Source organism: Brassica napus, chromosome A6, assembly GCF_020379485.1.
Source record: "Brassica napus cultivar Da-Ae chromosome A6, Da-Ae, whole genome shotgun sequence".
NCBI classification, from domain to species: domain Eukaryota; kingdom Viridiplantae; phylum Streptophyta; class Magnoliopsida; order Brassicales; family Brassicaceae; genus Brassica; species Brassica napus.
The window spans coordinates 22993834-23010592 of NC_063439.1; the positions used below are offsets into that span (position 1 = coordinate 22993834).

At 36.2% G+C, this 16759-nt stretch overlaps 3 protein-coding genes across 5 annotated transcripts; all 3 read right to left on the reverse strand.

Moving 5' to 3' along the window:
• Positions 1 to 1837: 1837 nt before the first annotated feature.
• LOC106410840 (pentatricopeptide repeat-containing protein At5g27270) lies at positions 1838 to 6869 on the reverse strand. 2 transcript variants are annotated; one of them, XM_013851457.3, is made up of 9 exons: positions 6108 to 6869; positions 4036 to 5431; positions 3650 to 3961; positions 3420 to 3524; positions 3250 to 3337; positions 3031 to 3152; positions 2883 to 2947; positions 2333 to 2795; positions 1838 to 2205 (listed from the first exon to the last, which is right to left on the reverse strand). In XM_013851457.3, exons 1-9 carry the CDS (start codon positions 6648 to 6650, stop codon positions 1940 to 1942), a joined length of 3360 nt encoding a protein of 1119 aa, XP_013706911.2. In that variant the 5' UTR covers positions 6651 to 6869; the 3' UTR covers positions 1838 to 1939. The 2 variants fall into 2 exon arrangements, with proteins under 2 accessions (XP_013706911.2, XP_048591156.1); XM_048735199.1 differs by having other exon boundaries at positions 1925 to 2205; positions 4036 to 5447; positions 6108 to 6323.
• Positions 6870 to 6955: 86 nt separating this feature from the next.
• On the reverse strand, positions 6956 to 9714 carry BNAA06G28890D. The gene is made up of 2 exons (XM_013848254.3): positions 9597 to 9714; positions 6956 to 9318 (listed from the first exon to the last, which is right to left on the reverse strand). Exon 2 carries the CDS (start codon positions 9207 to 9209, stop codon positions 7293 to 7295), a length of 1917 nt encoding a protein of 638 aa, XP_013703708.2. The 5' UTR covers positions 9210 to 9318; positions 9597 to 9714; the 3' UTR covers positions 6956 to 7292.
• A 1747-nt stretch (positions 9715 to 11461) lies between these two features.
• On the reverse strand, positions 11462 to 16486 carry LOC106407472 (FRIGIDA-like protein 5). 2 transcript variants are annotated; one of them, XM_013848340.3, is made up of 6 exons: positions 15292 to 16486; positions 15025 to 15206; positions 14618 to 14912; positions 13858 to 14448; positions 12127 to 12305; positions 11462 to 12048 (listed from the first exon to the last, which is right to left on the reverse strand). In XM_013848340.3, exons 1-6 carry the CDS (start codon positions 16214 to 16216, stop codon positions 11623 to 11625), a joined length of 2598 nt encoding a protein of 865 aa, XP_013703794.2. In that variant the 5' UTR covers positions 16217 to 16486; the 3' UTR covers positions 11462 to 11622. The 2 variants fall into 2 exon arrangements, with proteins under 2 accessions (XP_013703794.2, XP_013703793.2); XM_013848339.3 differs by having other exon boundaries at positions 11462 to 12057; positions 15292 to 16483.
• Between the last annotated feature and the right edge of the window lie 273 nt (positions 16487 to 16759).

Here is a 16759-nt window from a genome sequence, read left to right on the forward strand (position 1 = left end):
TCTAGTCTTGCTCTGATACTAAGTTGCGTGTTTGAAAACCTTTTCTGTTGTATGAAATTTATAGATTCAAGAAGAGATTCATGATGCTCTAGAAGAGGCCCTGATTGCTCGCGAACAACTTGTTTCCAAGGAGTCTGAAGTCAATCATGTGCTTAATGTTGGTTTCCACTTTAAATTCATCCCAATTAGCTGACAATTTCAAGGCAAATTATCATTGTTGTCAACGATTTCACCATTGCCTTATTGATTTTACTTGCTACTGCGCAAGAGTATTTTAACTCTCTGTCTCTGATGAATGTTGCATCAGAAGTTGAAGTCTTAACATCTGAGTTTCAAAGTTTAAAAATCGTATCTTTAGTTATGGATGAAGGTCTCCAAAATTTTGCTTTCTTTTCTCCTTTAATACATGTAAGTACTATGCGTTGTTCATTAGATTATGTAGCTGTGTTTAGGCAGCACACCTCAATTATGGCTGGTAGTAAAAATAGATGATCATTTCTTTTAATTTACAATTTTTCACTGCATGGTTTCACATTGAATATGCGCCAAAGTTTTGAGCAGCATGCTTCACTTATCAGCATCATCTATCAAAACCTCAAATCTTGTCTTAAACAAAAAAAGTTGTGACATTGAGAATGAGAAGGTCCAAAATCATGTTCTCTTCACACTCTACGCTTGATGGTAAATCTGTCTGCATTGTTTGCTAACGTCGTTATATTCCTTTCCATGTTTTTTTTTTGTGCAAGAGCAGTGCACTGGTCTGCAGAGCCAAATAGAAGAACTAAGTTAAGAGCATGGAACTTCCTTGATGGTATTTCATTTTCCTTCAAACGAAATTTATTAGATTTCTTCTTTGCTTCCTCCAACTTTCCAGTGACAAAAGTAATTTGATGTTTTAACCATTTGCAAATGCTCTCAAAACACCATGAGTCGGAGTGGTTGGATCTGGCAGTTTCTTTTTTTAACCAGAGTCAGAGGAGAGTACTTTGGACTCCCGGAGAAGAAGAGATGCTCAAGGTATATACTAAATTGAACCCTAATATGTTTTGGTTATGTCTCATAAGTATTTTGTTGATACATATGTGTTGTGTTATTGACTTAGGTAGGAGTGGAGATATTTGCAACAGAACCAAAGAGAAACATTCTATGGAAGAAGATTCTTAAAAGGGGAGAAACTGTGTTCCATCGAACACGCACTCCAGCTGATCTGAAGGACAAAAGGAGGAGGCACAACCCTAGCCACTACCACTAGTGCTACTATCACGTCGTCATTTTGCAAATAAAAACTATATAGTAAACTTTGGTTTATATTTAATGATGTGATGAATTGTGTGTTCCAACATTGGTTTAAACCTCAGATTATACTTTTATTTATATACACATATATTATCAAACATAATTTAAAATAACAAAATTATTTTTATATTAATTTTTATGTTTAATTAAATTAAATTTATATTAAAATATTGATAAAAATAATAAAAATTACAACATTAAAATAATATTTTAAATATAATTTAAATTGAGAAAATTTATTAATGCACATTACAGGAAAACGCCTAGTATATATTTATTTATATAAAATTAGATATATAAGATACTTATTTAAAGCTTAAATTCTTATTGTAGATATTATATCAAAATAAATATAAAATTAAATATTGAAGTGCATATTGTGCTTCAAATATTTCTATTATCACAAGCTCATTTAACATAATGTAAGTTTTTTTTTTGTGCAAAGCCTAAATTCAAAATAAGAAAGAAACACAACATTTCAGCAACGGCATTTCAAGTAGTTTGAACCCGAATCTAACCCAGACCGCTGTAACAGAAACCTCAAAACTGATTTTTTTATATCGACAGAAAATGTTATAAACTCGCCAGTTTCCGAGGGACCTACTAGTAACTAATTACAGCAAAAGAGCATAAACCTTTGTCCCTACCAACTAAACCTTTGTACACCATCCTCATGGCTCCACTTGAATGGTCTAAACAAGAACATAGCCATTGTAAACACATTGATACACACAAAAATCGTTCCAGTGAGAAGCCAAGTTGTGTAACCGCTGCTTCCGACACAGGAATGAAGCATAAAGATATAAAACGGAATGGTGTAATATCTGAACTCGATCAATGGCGTAGGAACAAGAACAGCACATGTTGCTAAGAAATAAAGCAGCACCCATATCTTCCTTCGAGTTTTTGCTGTCATATTGATAAAGAACCAACTCAAATTCACAAAACAAAAAAAGGGAAAATGAGAAAATCATACCACACAAACTTGATACATCTAATTCAAGAGAAATGGTTTACAGAAACTGTTGTTCTTTACCTATAGCTTTATACAGATCTTGGACAACTCTAATAACAAGTCTGTCATCTTCCACAGAGTTTCTCATCATTTTCTCATACAACAATATCCCCTTCTCTACTTCACCACAGTTCATGTATCCCTTTAGGATCGCGCGCCTGCAAGCGCTGTCTGGACTTATACCAGCTTCCGACATCTTGCAGTAGATCCTTTCCGCCTCATCAATCATTCCAGCTTTGACAAAAGCATAGAGTAATGGACTGAAATGGCTTTGAGATAGTGAAATGCTTTTCTCTTGCATGAGAGCTATCATTTTCTCTGCTTCTTTGTACTGTGAACTCTCGGCGTAGGCTTGAATCAATGAGAGGTATGTGGATGAGTTGTCGGTAAAGTGGCCATTTCTCTCCATTGCTTGCAAAAGTTTATCAACCTCATGATGGAGTCCTCTGGCTGCACATATTTTCACCAGCATGTTGTAACTAGTCTGCAAATAAGCATTGACAAGTATCCATTGTTAGATCACTAGATTTAATAAATATCTAACAATGTTAAGCCAGTGGATAGAACCTACCGTTCCAGGTTTAATCCCTTTCTTCTGCATTTCACTGAACAACGCCAATGCCTCACTCATCTTCCCTGTAACAGCAAGAGAAAGTTTCATTTGTTACTGCTACTAACCAGAATCAAGACCATTCAATGTAATCACATTAAATACATACCAGCCTTCCCATAGTGCATAATAATATTTGAGTATATTTTCTCGTCTAAATACAATGCAGACCGGCGAGCACTGTTAAAAACCTCAACTGCTTTGTCAACCTGCAGACCCCGTCCGTACACACTGCATCAAACACACCAAGATGCAGGAATATTACAGGACAACCAACTTGCACGAATCTTGAACATAAGGAAAGGCAAAAAATCTAGTCCTTTTTTACCTGATCATTGTGTTGTAGGTCTGAATCGAACAAGAAACACCTGAGTTGCACATCCTCTCATAAATTTCAGATGCACATTTAAGTTTACCTGTAACAACATACATTTCAGTGTTGGTTCCCTGCGTCAACAATAATACTTCAATTGGCATTAATAAAAAAATCTATTCTACCTGCTTCTAGCATTGCCTTGATAAGTGTATTATATCCCACGGTGTCAAGCTCCATGTTTTTCTCAAGGCAGGTCTGTGATACATCTTCTGCTTCTCTGTGTTTCCCTATGATTAGGATGATAAAATTTTATTACAAAACATTTTAACACTTTGGTTGAAGGAATACAAAACATTTGTTATAAGTGAAGTTCTTTGGGAAGGATAGAGTTGCCAATTTGTATTTGACATACCTCGGTTTGTTAAGGCATTCACAAGTATGCTGATGGTAACAGCACTAGGGTCACAGCCCTTTTCTGCTGATTCCATGAAGAGTCCATACGCAGCTTCAAGCCAGCCACATCTGACATAAGCATCAATCATTGAGTTCACAACTGACTTCCCCTGAGTTTTAGACTCTCCTGCTGCAAGGTAAAGCCGTTTCGCCTCTTTAAGCTTATGTTGCCTCCCATAAACAGCGATCAAAGCCGCAGTTGTCTCCTCCTCTATACTTAGTCCTAGTCTGATAATCAAATCCGCAAGTACTTCTGCTTTAGATACATCACCTGCATAAAAAAAAATTGAAGTTAAATCTTCAACAAATATATCTTAACAAACAAGATTAATGTTTTATTTATACCTTCTCTCACAAAGCTACTTATAACTCGATTTACAGCTGCTGAACCAAGATCAGTCTTGAACATTAGATTCAAGATTGCTTTAGTCTCATTCACGTTTTCTTCTTTTAGTCGCAAATTGAGGACCATTCCAAGAGCTGTGACATCAAGTCGACTCACGTTTACAACTGCTTCCTTATTTCTTTCGATATGCATAGCCTCTGCAAGTGTTTGTACAAATCTGTTCTCCTTAACCACAGCCTCTCTACCCATTTTCTCCACCAGCTCTTGAGCTTCAGCTACCATTCCCTCCTTGCAATACACTCTCATAACCGTCTTGTAAAGCTCCATATCAAACTGCACTTGATCAGCTATAATCTGCTTGATAAAACTCTTAGCCTTCTCTCCTAAACTGAGTCTAGAATACAAATTAAGCAAGTCGTTACAAGAACTGGCATCAGGAAGTAGTCCAGTCTTCGATAAACCTCGAAACGCATCCTCAGCAGAGTCTACATTCTGTATCTTAGCGTAACACTGTAACATGACGATATATGCAAATCTAGAAATGGGAATGTCTCTCGTCTTCATCATCTCAATCACATCTAACGCTTTGGCAACGTTTCCCGAATTCAAATGAACCTGAGACATTGCTAGATACGTTTTCTCATCAGAGAGTATGTTCAGGCGTTTAGTCTCTTCAAATATCGTCTCTGCATCATGGAAGAGTCCAAGCTTCCCGTAGATTCTGATGATCAGCCCGCGGATGACCTCATCAGCTGGTATTTTAAACCTCTCCATGTCTGCAAAGAGAGAAAGCGCTTTCGGATAATCCTCAGTTTTGTAATACAAACTCAACATAGAAGCACACGTGTAGTTACTTGGAGTGATTCCTTTAGATCTCATATCCTCGTACAATCCAACAGCCCCATCCCAATCGCCAGCCTTCACGCTTAAGCTGATAACCGAGCTGTAAGTTACTTCCTCAGGGACAAAACCTAAGCTCTTCATCTCACCAAAAGCCTGCAACGCATCCTCGTTGAAGCCTTGTTTGGCGTATGAGCTCACGACTAAAGTATACGTGAACTCAGTCGGCGGCACACCTTCCTGGACCATCTCTAGCCATAGGTCTATCACTTTATCATGAAGTGACTTCTTCTGAAGAGACGAGAGCATGAAATTGTAGACGGAAGTAGAGAGGAGGATTCGCCTTTCTCGAACAGCTTTATAGAATGTTAACATAGCGTTGTGGCGTCCCCATCTAGCGTATGTACACAGCATTGTACCGCAGGCTACTGCGTCTGGTTCACATCCCACTTCGAGCATCTCCAGAAACGTTTCCTCGGCTAGCTTTATCTTCCCGACTTGTCCGTAGAGACGAAGAACAATCGTGTAGACGACCACACTTGGACGGTAGCTTAACTGTTGAGACAAAAATCTATCACCACAAAATCAAGACTGAAGTTAAGACAAAACAAATTAACTTTGCTTGTCTGAAGCATACAAATTCTGTTCCTCTTGTTAAAGTTCCTACCAGAATTGGTCTGCTTCAGACATTCATTAATCTAAATCTGAAGACTAAAAGTTAAGACAAACAACTCAGTTAACTTTGCTTGTCAGAAGCAGACCAATTCTATAACAGAACAAAGCAAAGGTTGGGACTTTAACAAGAGGAACAGAATTGGTCTTCTTCAGACCTTCATTAATCTAAATCTCAAGACTAGAGTTAAGACAAAACAGCTCATTTAACTTTGCTTGTCTGAAGCAGACCAATTATATAACAGAACAGAGCAGAGGTTGGAACTTTAACAAGAGGAACAGAATTGATTTTCTTCAGACATTCATTAATCTAAATCTCAAGACTAAAGTTAAGACAAAACTACTCAGTTAACTTTGCTTGTCTGAAGCAAAAAAACAATACTATAACAGAACAACCCAAAGGTTGAAACTTTAACAGGATGAACAGAAGATAAGCAGACATTCATTAATCTGAATCTAAAGACTGAAAGTTCAGACAAAAAAGTTAACTTTGCTTGTCTGAAGGAGACCAATTCTATAACAGAACAAAAGCCAAAGGTTGGAACTTTAAGAAGAGAACCTGAAGTTTCATCCAAGCGAAGAAGTCTCTGACTTGTCTCCACCCTCTCTGCTCTTTCAGAACAACACACATATCTCTAAAAGTCAGCTTGGCAACGAAGCTACCCATCACCACCCTCATATCAGCTCCACTACCTTCTTCTCTCCTCTGAGACAACCCTCTCACTTTTTTAATCGCAGCCACCACGTGCTTCCCGTACATCTGACCGTTCCGATCATCCTCCAGATACTGAACCATCTGCTCAGGGGTGCGCTTGATCCACTTGGGAGTCATGGCGTGAGAGCCTTGGTTCCTTCTCAGCGCGCTGAGGTACTGCGCTTTCTTCTTTATGATTCTCCTCGCGTCGTCGTCGGATAACGGGTGTTTCGGCCTCTCGTATCTCGGCTTTGGTCTCTCCGGGTTGCCGTCGCTGAGTGACCACGGGTCGGGTCGGACTCCGGGGGAAGATGAGCACTTTATCGTTGTTCTTGAGTTTCTTGAGGGTATTTTGGGAAGAAGTATCGGGTGGAGGTGAGTTGTGGAAGTGAGGAAGTCACTCTTCATGTTTACCGGCAAGAACCTCGCCGTATCAGCAACTTCCAGAGACTGTCTCCTAATGTAGACCAGGGATTATCCGGTTTAATTCGGTTTATGTTTGTCTGTAGCCATAAATTAGCTTTATTTCCGGTTTATGATTGATTAGCTTTATTATCCGGTTTAATTCGATTTAATGTAGGCCATTGATTATCCGGTTTAATATTGGTTATTGGTTCAACATTAGAGTTTAGTCCCCTCTTCTGGTTTCAATTACTTCTGTTCTGTTTATTTTTTCCGGTACAAAACTTACAGAAACTATGAATAGGCACAAATGCATAACCTTCTGATAATATTTGCTTCAGCAAAGTTTGATCTTCCTAAACACTAATGTTAAATTTCTAACTCCACATCACACTCCACAAGTTTATTGCCCCCAACTACACAGAGATGTGAGAATTAGCAAAACAAAAAAAGAGACTCATGGCATTAACAAAAGAAAGAGAGACTTATGTCATTCACTATTTTCAAACCCAATCGCTCTAGAAGGAATCTGTACTACCATTCAACCTACCTCTAGACTGAGACAATGACTCACCATTTCACCTACGTTTCTTTGAGTTTCCCGTTGGTTTGTTTATACCCCCATGTGTTTTTCTGATCCTTGAAGAATCAGCCGCAGTGACTTTTGCAGGTTTCTTTGGTCTCATCAGATAAACGAGATCCATTTGGCTGTCCACAGGATGCACCCCTCTTAGCACTTTTCTTCACACCTTTTTCTTGGCCTAGCCTTGACGCTGCTTGTTTGTTTGTTTCACTCACAAGACGAGGAGATTTTCTCAGTTTCAAGCCATCCACCGCTTTGACACTCTTCTTAACCTTCTTCACTGATTCCATTTCCTGATTAGCAACCTCGAACATATCTTTTGGTAACGCAGCAATGTCTAACTCAAAGCACCCGGGAGGAACACCTTCACTCTCCCTTCCAGTCATTTTGAACGATGGGACCTTATGAGAGAATCTAAGCATCTCGTTTGGTGGAATTTGAAACTGGAGAACTCCACACTTCGCATCTCGGAGAAATAGAGAAACAAAACCTTCCACTTTCCCTAGGTAAGCCACTCCAAGGCCGTTCTCATCTTCAAACTCACACAAAACTTCAACAAAGTCATATTCATAAGTTCCTTTGCGACTTTCCGAGCTACCACCACTCCAACTCACATCCCAGCCTCTGAAAACTGCCCAGACTTCCCCTGCTCTTGGGTAAATGGCGATGTTGTTGTCACGATGCATGTGAAGCATCTCACAAGAAAATATAAAATGGTCGTCTACTTCCTGTGACTCACTATCTTGGAAGATTCCACAAGCAATGGGGATGGAGTTGTCATTATAATCTTGTAAGGAGTCAAGCCATGTAATACCCAGCTTGAACTCAGAATCAGAATCAATCACTTTTGTAATCCGAGCATAATACCGAGGCATACCGTCAGTTGGATCATACAGAGACCACACCTGGTTGACAGCAAAACAGCTTGTTGTCAGCTCAAAATTATGAAAGTCTTGATCAGGTGAATCCTGCGTGATAGTCTTGTGGTTTTTGTCAGTCTTTCCTCCCATACCCATGGCTTCTCCACGTGCTTCATTTGCTCTTGACCTTTTTGTGGCAGGGCTTATAGCATCACCACTTCTTCCCTTCTCTGCGCAAGAAGCTTGCTGACTCTTCCGTGGAGACTTCCTCCTATTATTATTATCTTTTGGATTTGATTTATCCTCAAAAACATCAGAGAAGGTAACATTGGTACTCTCCAACGGTTCCTCAACTATCTTTCCCCTCTTCCTTTTGTCCTTGCTCACTGAAGGTGCTTGACTAGACCTTGAAACTGACTCATCATGTACAGGTTTTGATGCACTTTGTTCTGGTTCTGCAACCGCAGGTTGCGGCTTCAACTCAGCTGAATTGTTCATCTTTCCCTCAGCACCACAATTCTTCATCGGTTCTTCCTCTAATTTGGGTTTTCTCACTTCAGCATTTTGGTTCTCACCTCCTCCACCATTCTTGTTGGAAGGTACTTTCTTATCCACCTCAGTTGCTACACTTCCTTGTTGAGTACCAGTAGACCCCACGTTTCTATTTACACTTCCACATTGTAGACCTGAATTTGCATCCACCTGTCTGTTTACAACCCTTGAATAGATTCTGTGCCTAATATCATACTGAGTCCGTTTCTCCTTGTCGGAAAGCAATCTGTTAGCTTCCCCAATCAACTTGAAAGCGGCCTCTGCACCGGGGAACTGGTTTTTGTCAGGGTGGAGAAGCAAGGCGAGCTTCCTGTACTGCTTCTTGATCGTAGCATCATCACAAAAATGCATAGCTTGAAGAATACCATACCAGTTCTCAAGACCGTTGATTTTCTTCTCGGCGGAACAATGAACATCACAGACGGCTAGCATTTGTGGTAAACCGTCAAGACCTGAGAAGAGACTCTGAGCCTTCGTTACAAGGTTATGAGCCTTGGGGTAATCACCTTTCCGCATCGAATCCTCTGCCATTGTCTTCGCCCTAGTGGCCTCTTCCTTGTTACACTCCATTCTCAGCTAAATCTCAGAGATGAGAAAAACTTACTCAATGTAATCAATATCTCATTCTGCAAACACAGAGTCCATTGAAATGTCTGAAAGTTGAACAGTAGTATAGACCCTGCAAACGAAGTAACAAGAAGAAAGCATAAGGAGTCATGTCTAGTTAAGTTGCAAAGCTAAAAGGTGAGAGCTTTGAACTAAAGTTTTGATTTTTTTGATGCAGAATCACAAATAACACACTGAACAACAGATGAAAAGATATATCAATACAACCTAAGCAGAGCAACGATTGCTTTCTCGGAGTGTCGGAAACTGAAAGAAAGCAAGAACCTTTTGCATCGGCGTAAAAAGTATAACAATGCAGCAACACAACAACCCCCGAGTTTTAAGACATACCTTGAGTTGAAAAGCTTGAAGCCGAAACCCAGATTGCTCAGCGAAGACAAAATCCCTAAATTTCCGAGTGAAGAGGACAGGACAACTCGATTGGTCTTTGTTTATTTTAATGTAAAACAAATGTGTTTCTTTTTGGGAATTCGGCCAAAAAAAACCTCAACTTTACACGAATTGCCAAAACAAATATGAACTTTGGGGCTGGCCAAAAAAACACCAAACTTTCATTGACTTTAGAATTAATTAACAATGTTTTCGCTGACTTGCCAATTTAGCACGCCGTCAATAAATTTAACAGAAATATTTGACGTCGTTTATTGTTGACGTTAAGTGAAACGACGTCGTTTTCAAATGAGATGAAACGACGTCGTTTTACACGATTTGAAATTAAAAATATGTAAACCCCTGGATTCGAACCCATGTTGGTTGGTCAAATGGGAAGATATTTTACCACTGGGCTACTGGCACTTTCAATGTACTTACTAACATGTTCACTTTTATTTGGTACATATTAAATATAAAAAATTCTCTAAAAACTTAATAAGATCTTTAAAATTCCAAAAAATTAAAAAATAAAGAAGATTTTTATAAAATTAATTTAGAAATTAAAAATAAAATTATATTTTTCTTTTTAAAAAATAAAAACTCTTCCAAAATTTTCTAAAAACTTAAAAAGATTTTTAAAATTCCAAAAAATTGAAAAAATAAAGACATTTTTTATAAAATTAATTTTGAAATTAAAATATAAAATAAAATTTTATTTTTTCTTTTCAAAAAAATAAAAAATCTTCCAAAATTTTCAATTTTTTTAATACATTTGCTAAAAGTTGAAATTAGTTATACACACATAAAAAGTTGATAATTCTAACTTTAATTTTTTGCATTTTATTATAATTTTTAAAAATTTGGATTTTTTTAAAAAATGAAAATTTTGGATTTTTTTTTGATTTTTTAAAGAAAAACAAATATTTAATTTTAATTTAAAATTAATTTTATGAAATTTTTGGAAGATTTTTTTATTTTTTTAAAGAAAAATAATTTTTTATTTTTTTTAAAGAAAAATAAAATTTTATTTTCAATTTTAATTTCAAAATTTATGTTATAAAATTTTTTTTATTTTTTTCAATTTTTTGGAATTTTAAAGATCTTTTTAAGTTTTTAGAAAATTTTGGAAGAGTTTTTATTTTTTAAAAAGAAAAATTTTATTTTATTTTAAATTTTAATTTTTAAATTAAGTTTATAAAAATCTTATTTATTTTTTAATTTTTTGGAATTTTAAAGATCTCATTAAGTTTTTAGAGAATTTTTTATATTTAATATGTACCAAATAAAAGTAAACATGTTAGTAAGTACATTGAAAGTGCCAGTAGCCCAGTGGTAATATACCTTCCCATTTGACCAACCAACCTGGGTTCGAATCCAGGGGTTTACATATTTTTAATTTCAAATCGTGTAAAACGACGTCGTTTCATCTCATTTGAAAACGACGTCGTTTCACTCAACGTCAACAATAAACGACGTCAAATATTTCTGTTAAATTTGTTGACGGCGTGCTAAATTGGCAAGTCAGCGAAAACATTGTTAATTAATTCTAAAGTCAATGAAAGTTTGATGTTTTTTTAACCAGCCCCAAAGTTCATGTTTGTTTTGGCAATTCGTGTAAAGTTGAGGTTTTTTTTGGCCGAATTCTCGTTTCTTTTTGTTCTTAACTATTTTGGCAAAAAAATTTAAACTAGAGGTAAATAATAATCCAACTTTATTTTGTTTGTCAACCACATTTTCGAACTTATACTTTTTGAAAAGATTAGGAATTTTGATTGGTGGTGTAGTGAATGATTAAAAAAAAACTAAATATTTTATACCAAGTTCAAAAAAAAAAACTAAAAAAATTTGTTCTTTTACACACAAAAAAAAACCCAAAATAATGTATAATCCACAAGAAATTGTTCAGGTAAAAAGGATCAGTAATGTAGATAAAAATGGGGAGGTCCCTCTGGTTGTGACAACTGGTTATGATTGGAGACGGGGGTTAGAAGTTCCGGTGAAACCTCTGGCTAAGATGATGATCAACACGATAAGACTGTCCTTCATTCCCCTGAAAGTTATTTCTTGGGGTTGAAGTAACGCGTCCTGAGCTCTGTTTGTTTTCAGAAAAGCCGCGTTTTTGTCCTCTCTTCTCGTTACTCGTGGAGCCCGGTCTGGTCACCGAGGAGGAAGCAGCTGTCGTTGAAGGCTCCAAAGGTGTGTTGCTGGTGACAGAACCAACCTCTGCTGAATTTGGTTGGGATTGTTTGACTGTTGAATTAGGTCCAGCCAATAGGTTTCTTCTACGTTTCAACAGTGCCTTGATTTGTGCCTCGAGGTCTCCGAGTTGGAACTCTGATTCGAGTTTGTGACACGATATGCATTTAATGGCGGCTCTTAGTGTTTTGATCTGCCTCTCTACGGCTGCAACCTGTACAGCCTGCTTTGTGTTATTACAAGATATTCTCTTTTGAGTTAAGAAGTTAAAAAGAAAGAAAGTGGAATTAACCTGTGGTGCAGGTTCGTTGTTGGCGTCTCTATATGACTTCTCCGCAGATTCCTTTGTAATCCTCATGGAATCGTTTATGATAGCGGAGACAGGATGGAATCTATGGACCATACCTAATGAGTATATGTAGTCAACTGCCTTGAGACGATACCCAGTTTTGATGAGGTTTTGAACGAAACCTGTCGAAGAAAGCCACATGAAAAAAGTTAAACAAGGTTCGGCATCTATCTATACTATTATTTGAAAAAAGTTAAACAAGAAGCTCTAACTCTAACATTTAATGTTAGATCGGTTAATATCGTTTATACATTTAATGAATAATTATATAAATTAGTCAAAAGATAAAAACGAATTTCAAATCAATCTGATTTTAAAAATGATTAAAATTAATAATAAATCGTTTATATTCTTAATGAATAAATGATATAAATTAGTCAAAAATAAAAACGAATTTAAAATATATCTGATTAAATAAGTGATTAAAATTAATAATAATAAGAATTATCTAAAATATAAATAATTAAAAACGAATTTCTATTAATACTCTTATATTTATATATTTATATTAGATAATTGACTATAAATAGATATAATAAAAACATGTTTTAAAACATAAGATAATTCTTAGATATATTCTGTTGTTATCTGAAAATAATATTTTATTATAAAATTTATAGTTAGATATAAAACAATTTATAATTAAATGCTAATCAAATAAATATATTTTCTAAAATATATGTGAATATTTTTAAAATTTAGCACAACAATAAACATATATATATTTTGATAAAAACTAATGAATATATATTAATAATATTTTATTTCTATGTTACATTTGATAATTGACAATAAGTAAAAATAATAAAATTCTCAAAAATAAAATATATTTTTAAAACATAAGATGATTCTTAAATATGTTGTGTTTTTATCTGAAATAATATTTTTTACTATAAAATACAAAATTTAATGTTTTATTTTTTAAAAAATAAATGATTAAAATTAATAACAAATCGTTTATACTCTTAATGAATAAATGATATAAATTAGTCGAAAATAAAAACGAATTTAAAATATATCTGATTAAATAAGTGATTAAAATTAATAATAATAAGAATTATCTAAAATATAAATAATTAAAAACGAATTTCTATTAATACTATTATATTTATATATTTATATTAGATAATTGACTATAAATACATATGATAAAATTTCAAAAATAAAAATATGTTTTAAAACATAAGATAATTCTTAGATATATTCTGTTGTTATCTGAAAATATATAAAACAATTTAAAATTAAATGATAATCAAATAAATATATTTTCTAAAATATATGTGAATGTTTTTAAAATTTAACACAACAATAAGCATATATATATATTTTGATAAAAACTAATGAATATATATTAATAATATTTTATTTATATGTTATATTTGATAATTGACAATAAGTAAATTAATAAAATTCTCAAAAATAATATATCTTTTTAAAACATAAGATAATTCTTAAATATGTTGTGTTTTTTTATCTGAAATAATATTTTTTACTATAAAATACAAAGTTTAATGTTTTATCTTTTTAAAAATATAATTAATAATTTATTATCTATAAGAACACTATGTCCGCATGTGCGGAGAGACACCTAGTTTTTTAATCAGAAAGTGTCTCTATGGTTTTGCAATGGCTTAGAGATTCAAAATAGTGGGAGAGTAAAGAAATAGGAATCACCTGGAATGGCGCTGTCCAACCCGAGAAACTGGCAGAGATCAGGAGATACAGTTTGCCAGTAAGAAGTGTCTAGTAGAGCTAGAAGGTCATTAGCCTTGAACTCTGACACAATCCCGAAGATACCTACAAACTTTAGGAAACAAACGGCTTCAAGTTCATCCGTCTTACTCTTTGAAATCTCATCTTTCCAGTGAACCGCAAGTTTCTTTGCCTCGTCTTTCACAGGATGTTCAATTTGAAGCGGGAGCTTCTTCAGCTGATCCAACAATAAGAGGCATCTATCTGAAGTAACCAGCAGTTTGAAGTCGTAGCCGCCTTCGGGTGTTTTAGGACAAAGAGCCATGGATGTGTCTAGAACAAGCTTTGCTGGATCTGGGAAGCATTTGATAGCGTTAGAGATATCACTCTCCTCCGGAGGTTGCTTTTCTAATAGCTTCCTTAACGTGTCCGCGTTAGTTGAACGAGAGAGAATGTTTGGCTCAGCTTCGGTGCTTAATGGATTAGTCGCTTTAGCATCTGGCTGAGGATGATTTACTACCAATTCCACAGCCTTCTCCCCAGAAGAAGGGGGCACAACCTTGAGCTGGTTCACTGGAAGGCATAAGAAAATGTCAACTTATCTTTCATAAAGGCACAACAAACACCACAGGAACAGAAACTTAAAACAAAGTGTTCCATGAAAAAAATGATGCAAGTCAATGAAAACTAGCGGCATAGTCTAGCTTCTAATCTATGAGCCTGATACAGAATCAAAACATACCTGTTGAATTCTGACAAGGAGTTATTGGTTCGGTTAATCTTTGACGTTTAGTTTCATTCTTCTGTTCACAAGGAATGACAGAAACAGCATTAGATTTCTCAACAGCATTGGCCGTGTTCTGTCCATTTCCACAACTTTCGCGAACTGGTTCCGTTACTCTCGGTGCTGAATCTTTCTTCGCCAGTAAACTCAGTTCTTTAAGAGCATTATCATTAAATAAGGACTCAGCTTTCTTCTCTCTTATACAGTCAAGGGCCATGGCTGCATCAGCCTTTCTCTTCTCCCTCTTCGCTTTCTATAATAAGTCAAGGCAACAAACTTAATCAACTTGCATCACACATGTACACACATAACAAGATAAACTGAATAGAACCAGAGACAGAGAGTGATAGAGAGGGTAAGCTTACCTCCGCCTCCAAAAAGTTTCCAGTTCCATCAGTTACTCGGTCAACTCTAGTTAAGGATTGCAAGAACTCATGCAAAACTGTTCTTGGTCGCCATCCTGGACAAAGCTTGGATAACCGGAACTCACAGATGAATCTCAGCGTTGCCACGTACTCATCTTTCATCTTTAGAGTTTCAACCACATCTGCGGAGCAATTTATGTTAGGTTTCACATTTTGGGCAACAACTACTCCTAATCAGGAAATAAAAAAACAAGAAAAGGGCATTACCAGAAACATGATCTTCTAACCCCAGACGCCGAAACAGTCTCGGGGCCTGCTCATACAGAAGGAAGCTCTCTGAAAGGTGCAAGAGCACCTCAGGAGTAGTCACAAAGTCCAAACCGTAAGCAGCCAGAAACACCAAGCAACCTAAAACCAGCGAGTCATTCTTCGGACCGGTTATTATCGCCTTGTTTATCCAGTCAATCCCAAGCTGAGTCGCTTCCTGTTTCACTTCTCGTGTCACACACACTTTCATCTCCATCAGTTTCTCTAACAGAAGGATGCAACTATCAACAACACTACCACGTCTATCACCACCTCCTCCTCCAAAATCTTCCTTGAAACACCCTTCTACAGCATCCAAAACAAGCTTCGCTGGGTCCAAACACGGGATCGTTCTTGCCAAGCCTTGGTTTCTCTTAACCAAATCATCCCCACTCAAGCGAAACGTCGAAGAGTTTGTGGGGATTGACACATTTGTCCCTATGTTTTTAGCCAGCAATGAAACTAACGGCTCAAACTCACTTCTCACCGTTGTAACACCTCCTCTCTGTTTCTGCTGTAACTCTCTAACCTTGAACTCAAGCTCTTTTGCTTTCTCCTCAAGTTCCTTAACCTTGTCATCTTCCTTCCTTTTCTCCACCTCTTCCAAACCCAAAGCTTCCTCCTTCTTCTCCAAATCGCTAGCTTTCGCTTCCAGCTCCAAAGCTCGGACCTTTAAAGACGCATCCATCGCCTCAAGCTCCTTGGCTCGCTCCTCGAGAAGGGCTTTGGAGGAATCGCACAAGGACTCGATTTCTTTCCACTGAATCGAAAGGAGGATAAGCGAGTGAGCGTTCTCTTGGAGAGAATCTAGAGTTTGCTTGAAGTTCCGCTTGCTTAAATCAACGAGACGTAATTCACTCATTGCCTTCTCTATCAAGCTACCCATAAACGCACAACACAACACAACCCTAGAGTTTCTCACCAACCAAAGAAAAATGAAAAAAAAAAAGGAACGAACTTGATGATGGTTCTTCTTCACACGGCTACTGTATTGTTTTCTCAGGATCGTTGTCTGAATGAATTTGAGTGATGGATAAAGGACAAATGAAAAAGCTTCGTTAAAAACTATAAGAGCCCCCACCGCTTCGAGAGAAAACAAAAGTTTTTTATATTACTTTTTTGTGTCACCATTGTTCTCTTTTATAGGTAGATAGGTCTCTCTTTCATATTCTGTGTCCGTATCTAAATTTTCCATAACTAGCAAGTTACCAACCTTTTTATTTAGATATTTTTCCAAACAATGAATCCACCTACCTTTTTTTTTTAGTTCACTGAATTGACTTGACTGTAAATGAATCTTGACTTGACTCTAGTTCAACCAGTATTCAAATTATGTATTAATGGCATTTAAATCTGAACCGGGTCTTACGGTTTACTGGTTAACCCAAGATTCTATGGCAGAGTCTGAAAACATTGGTTTATCAACAAG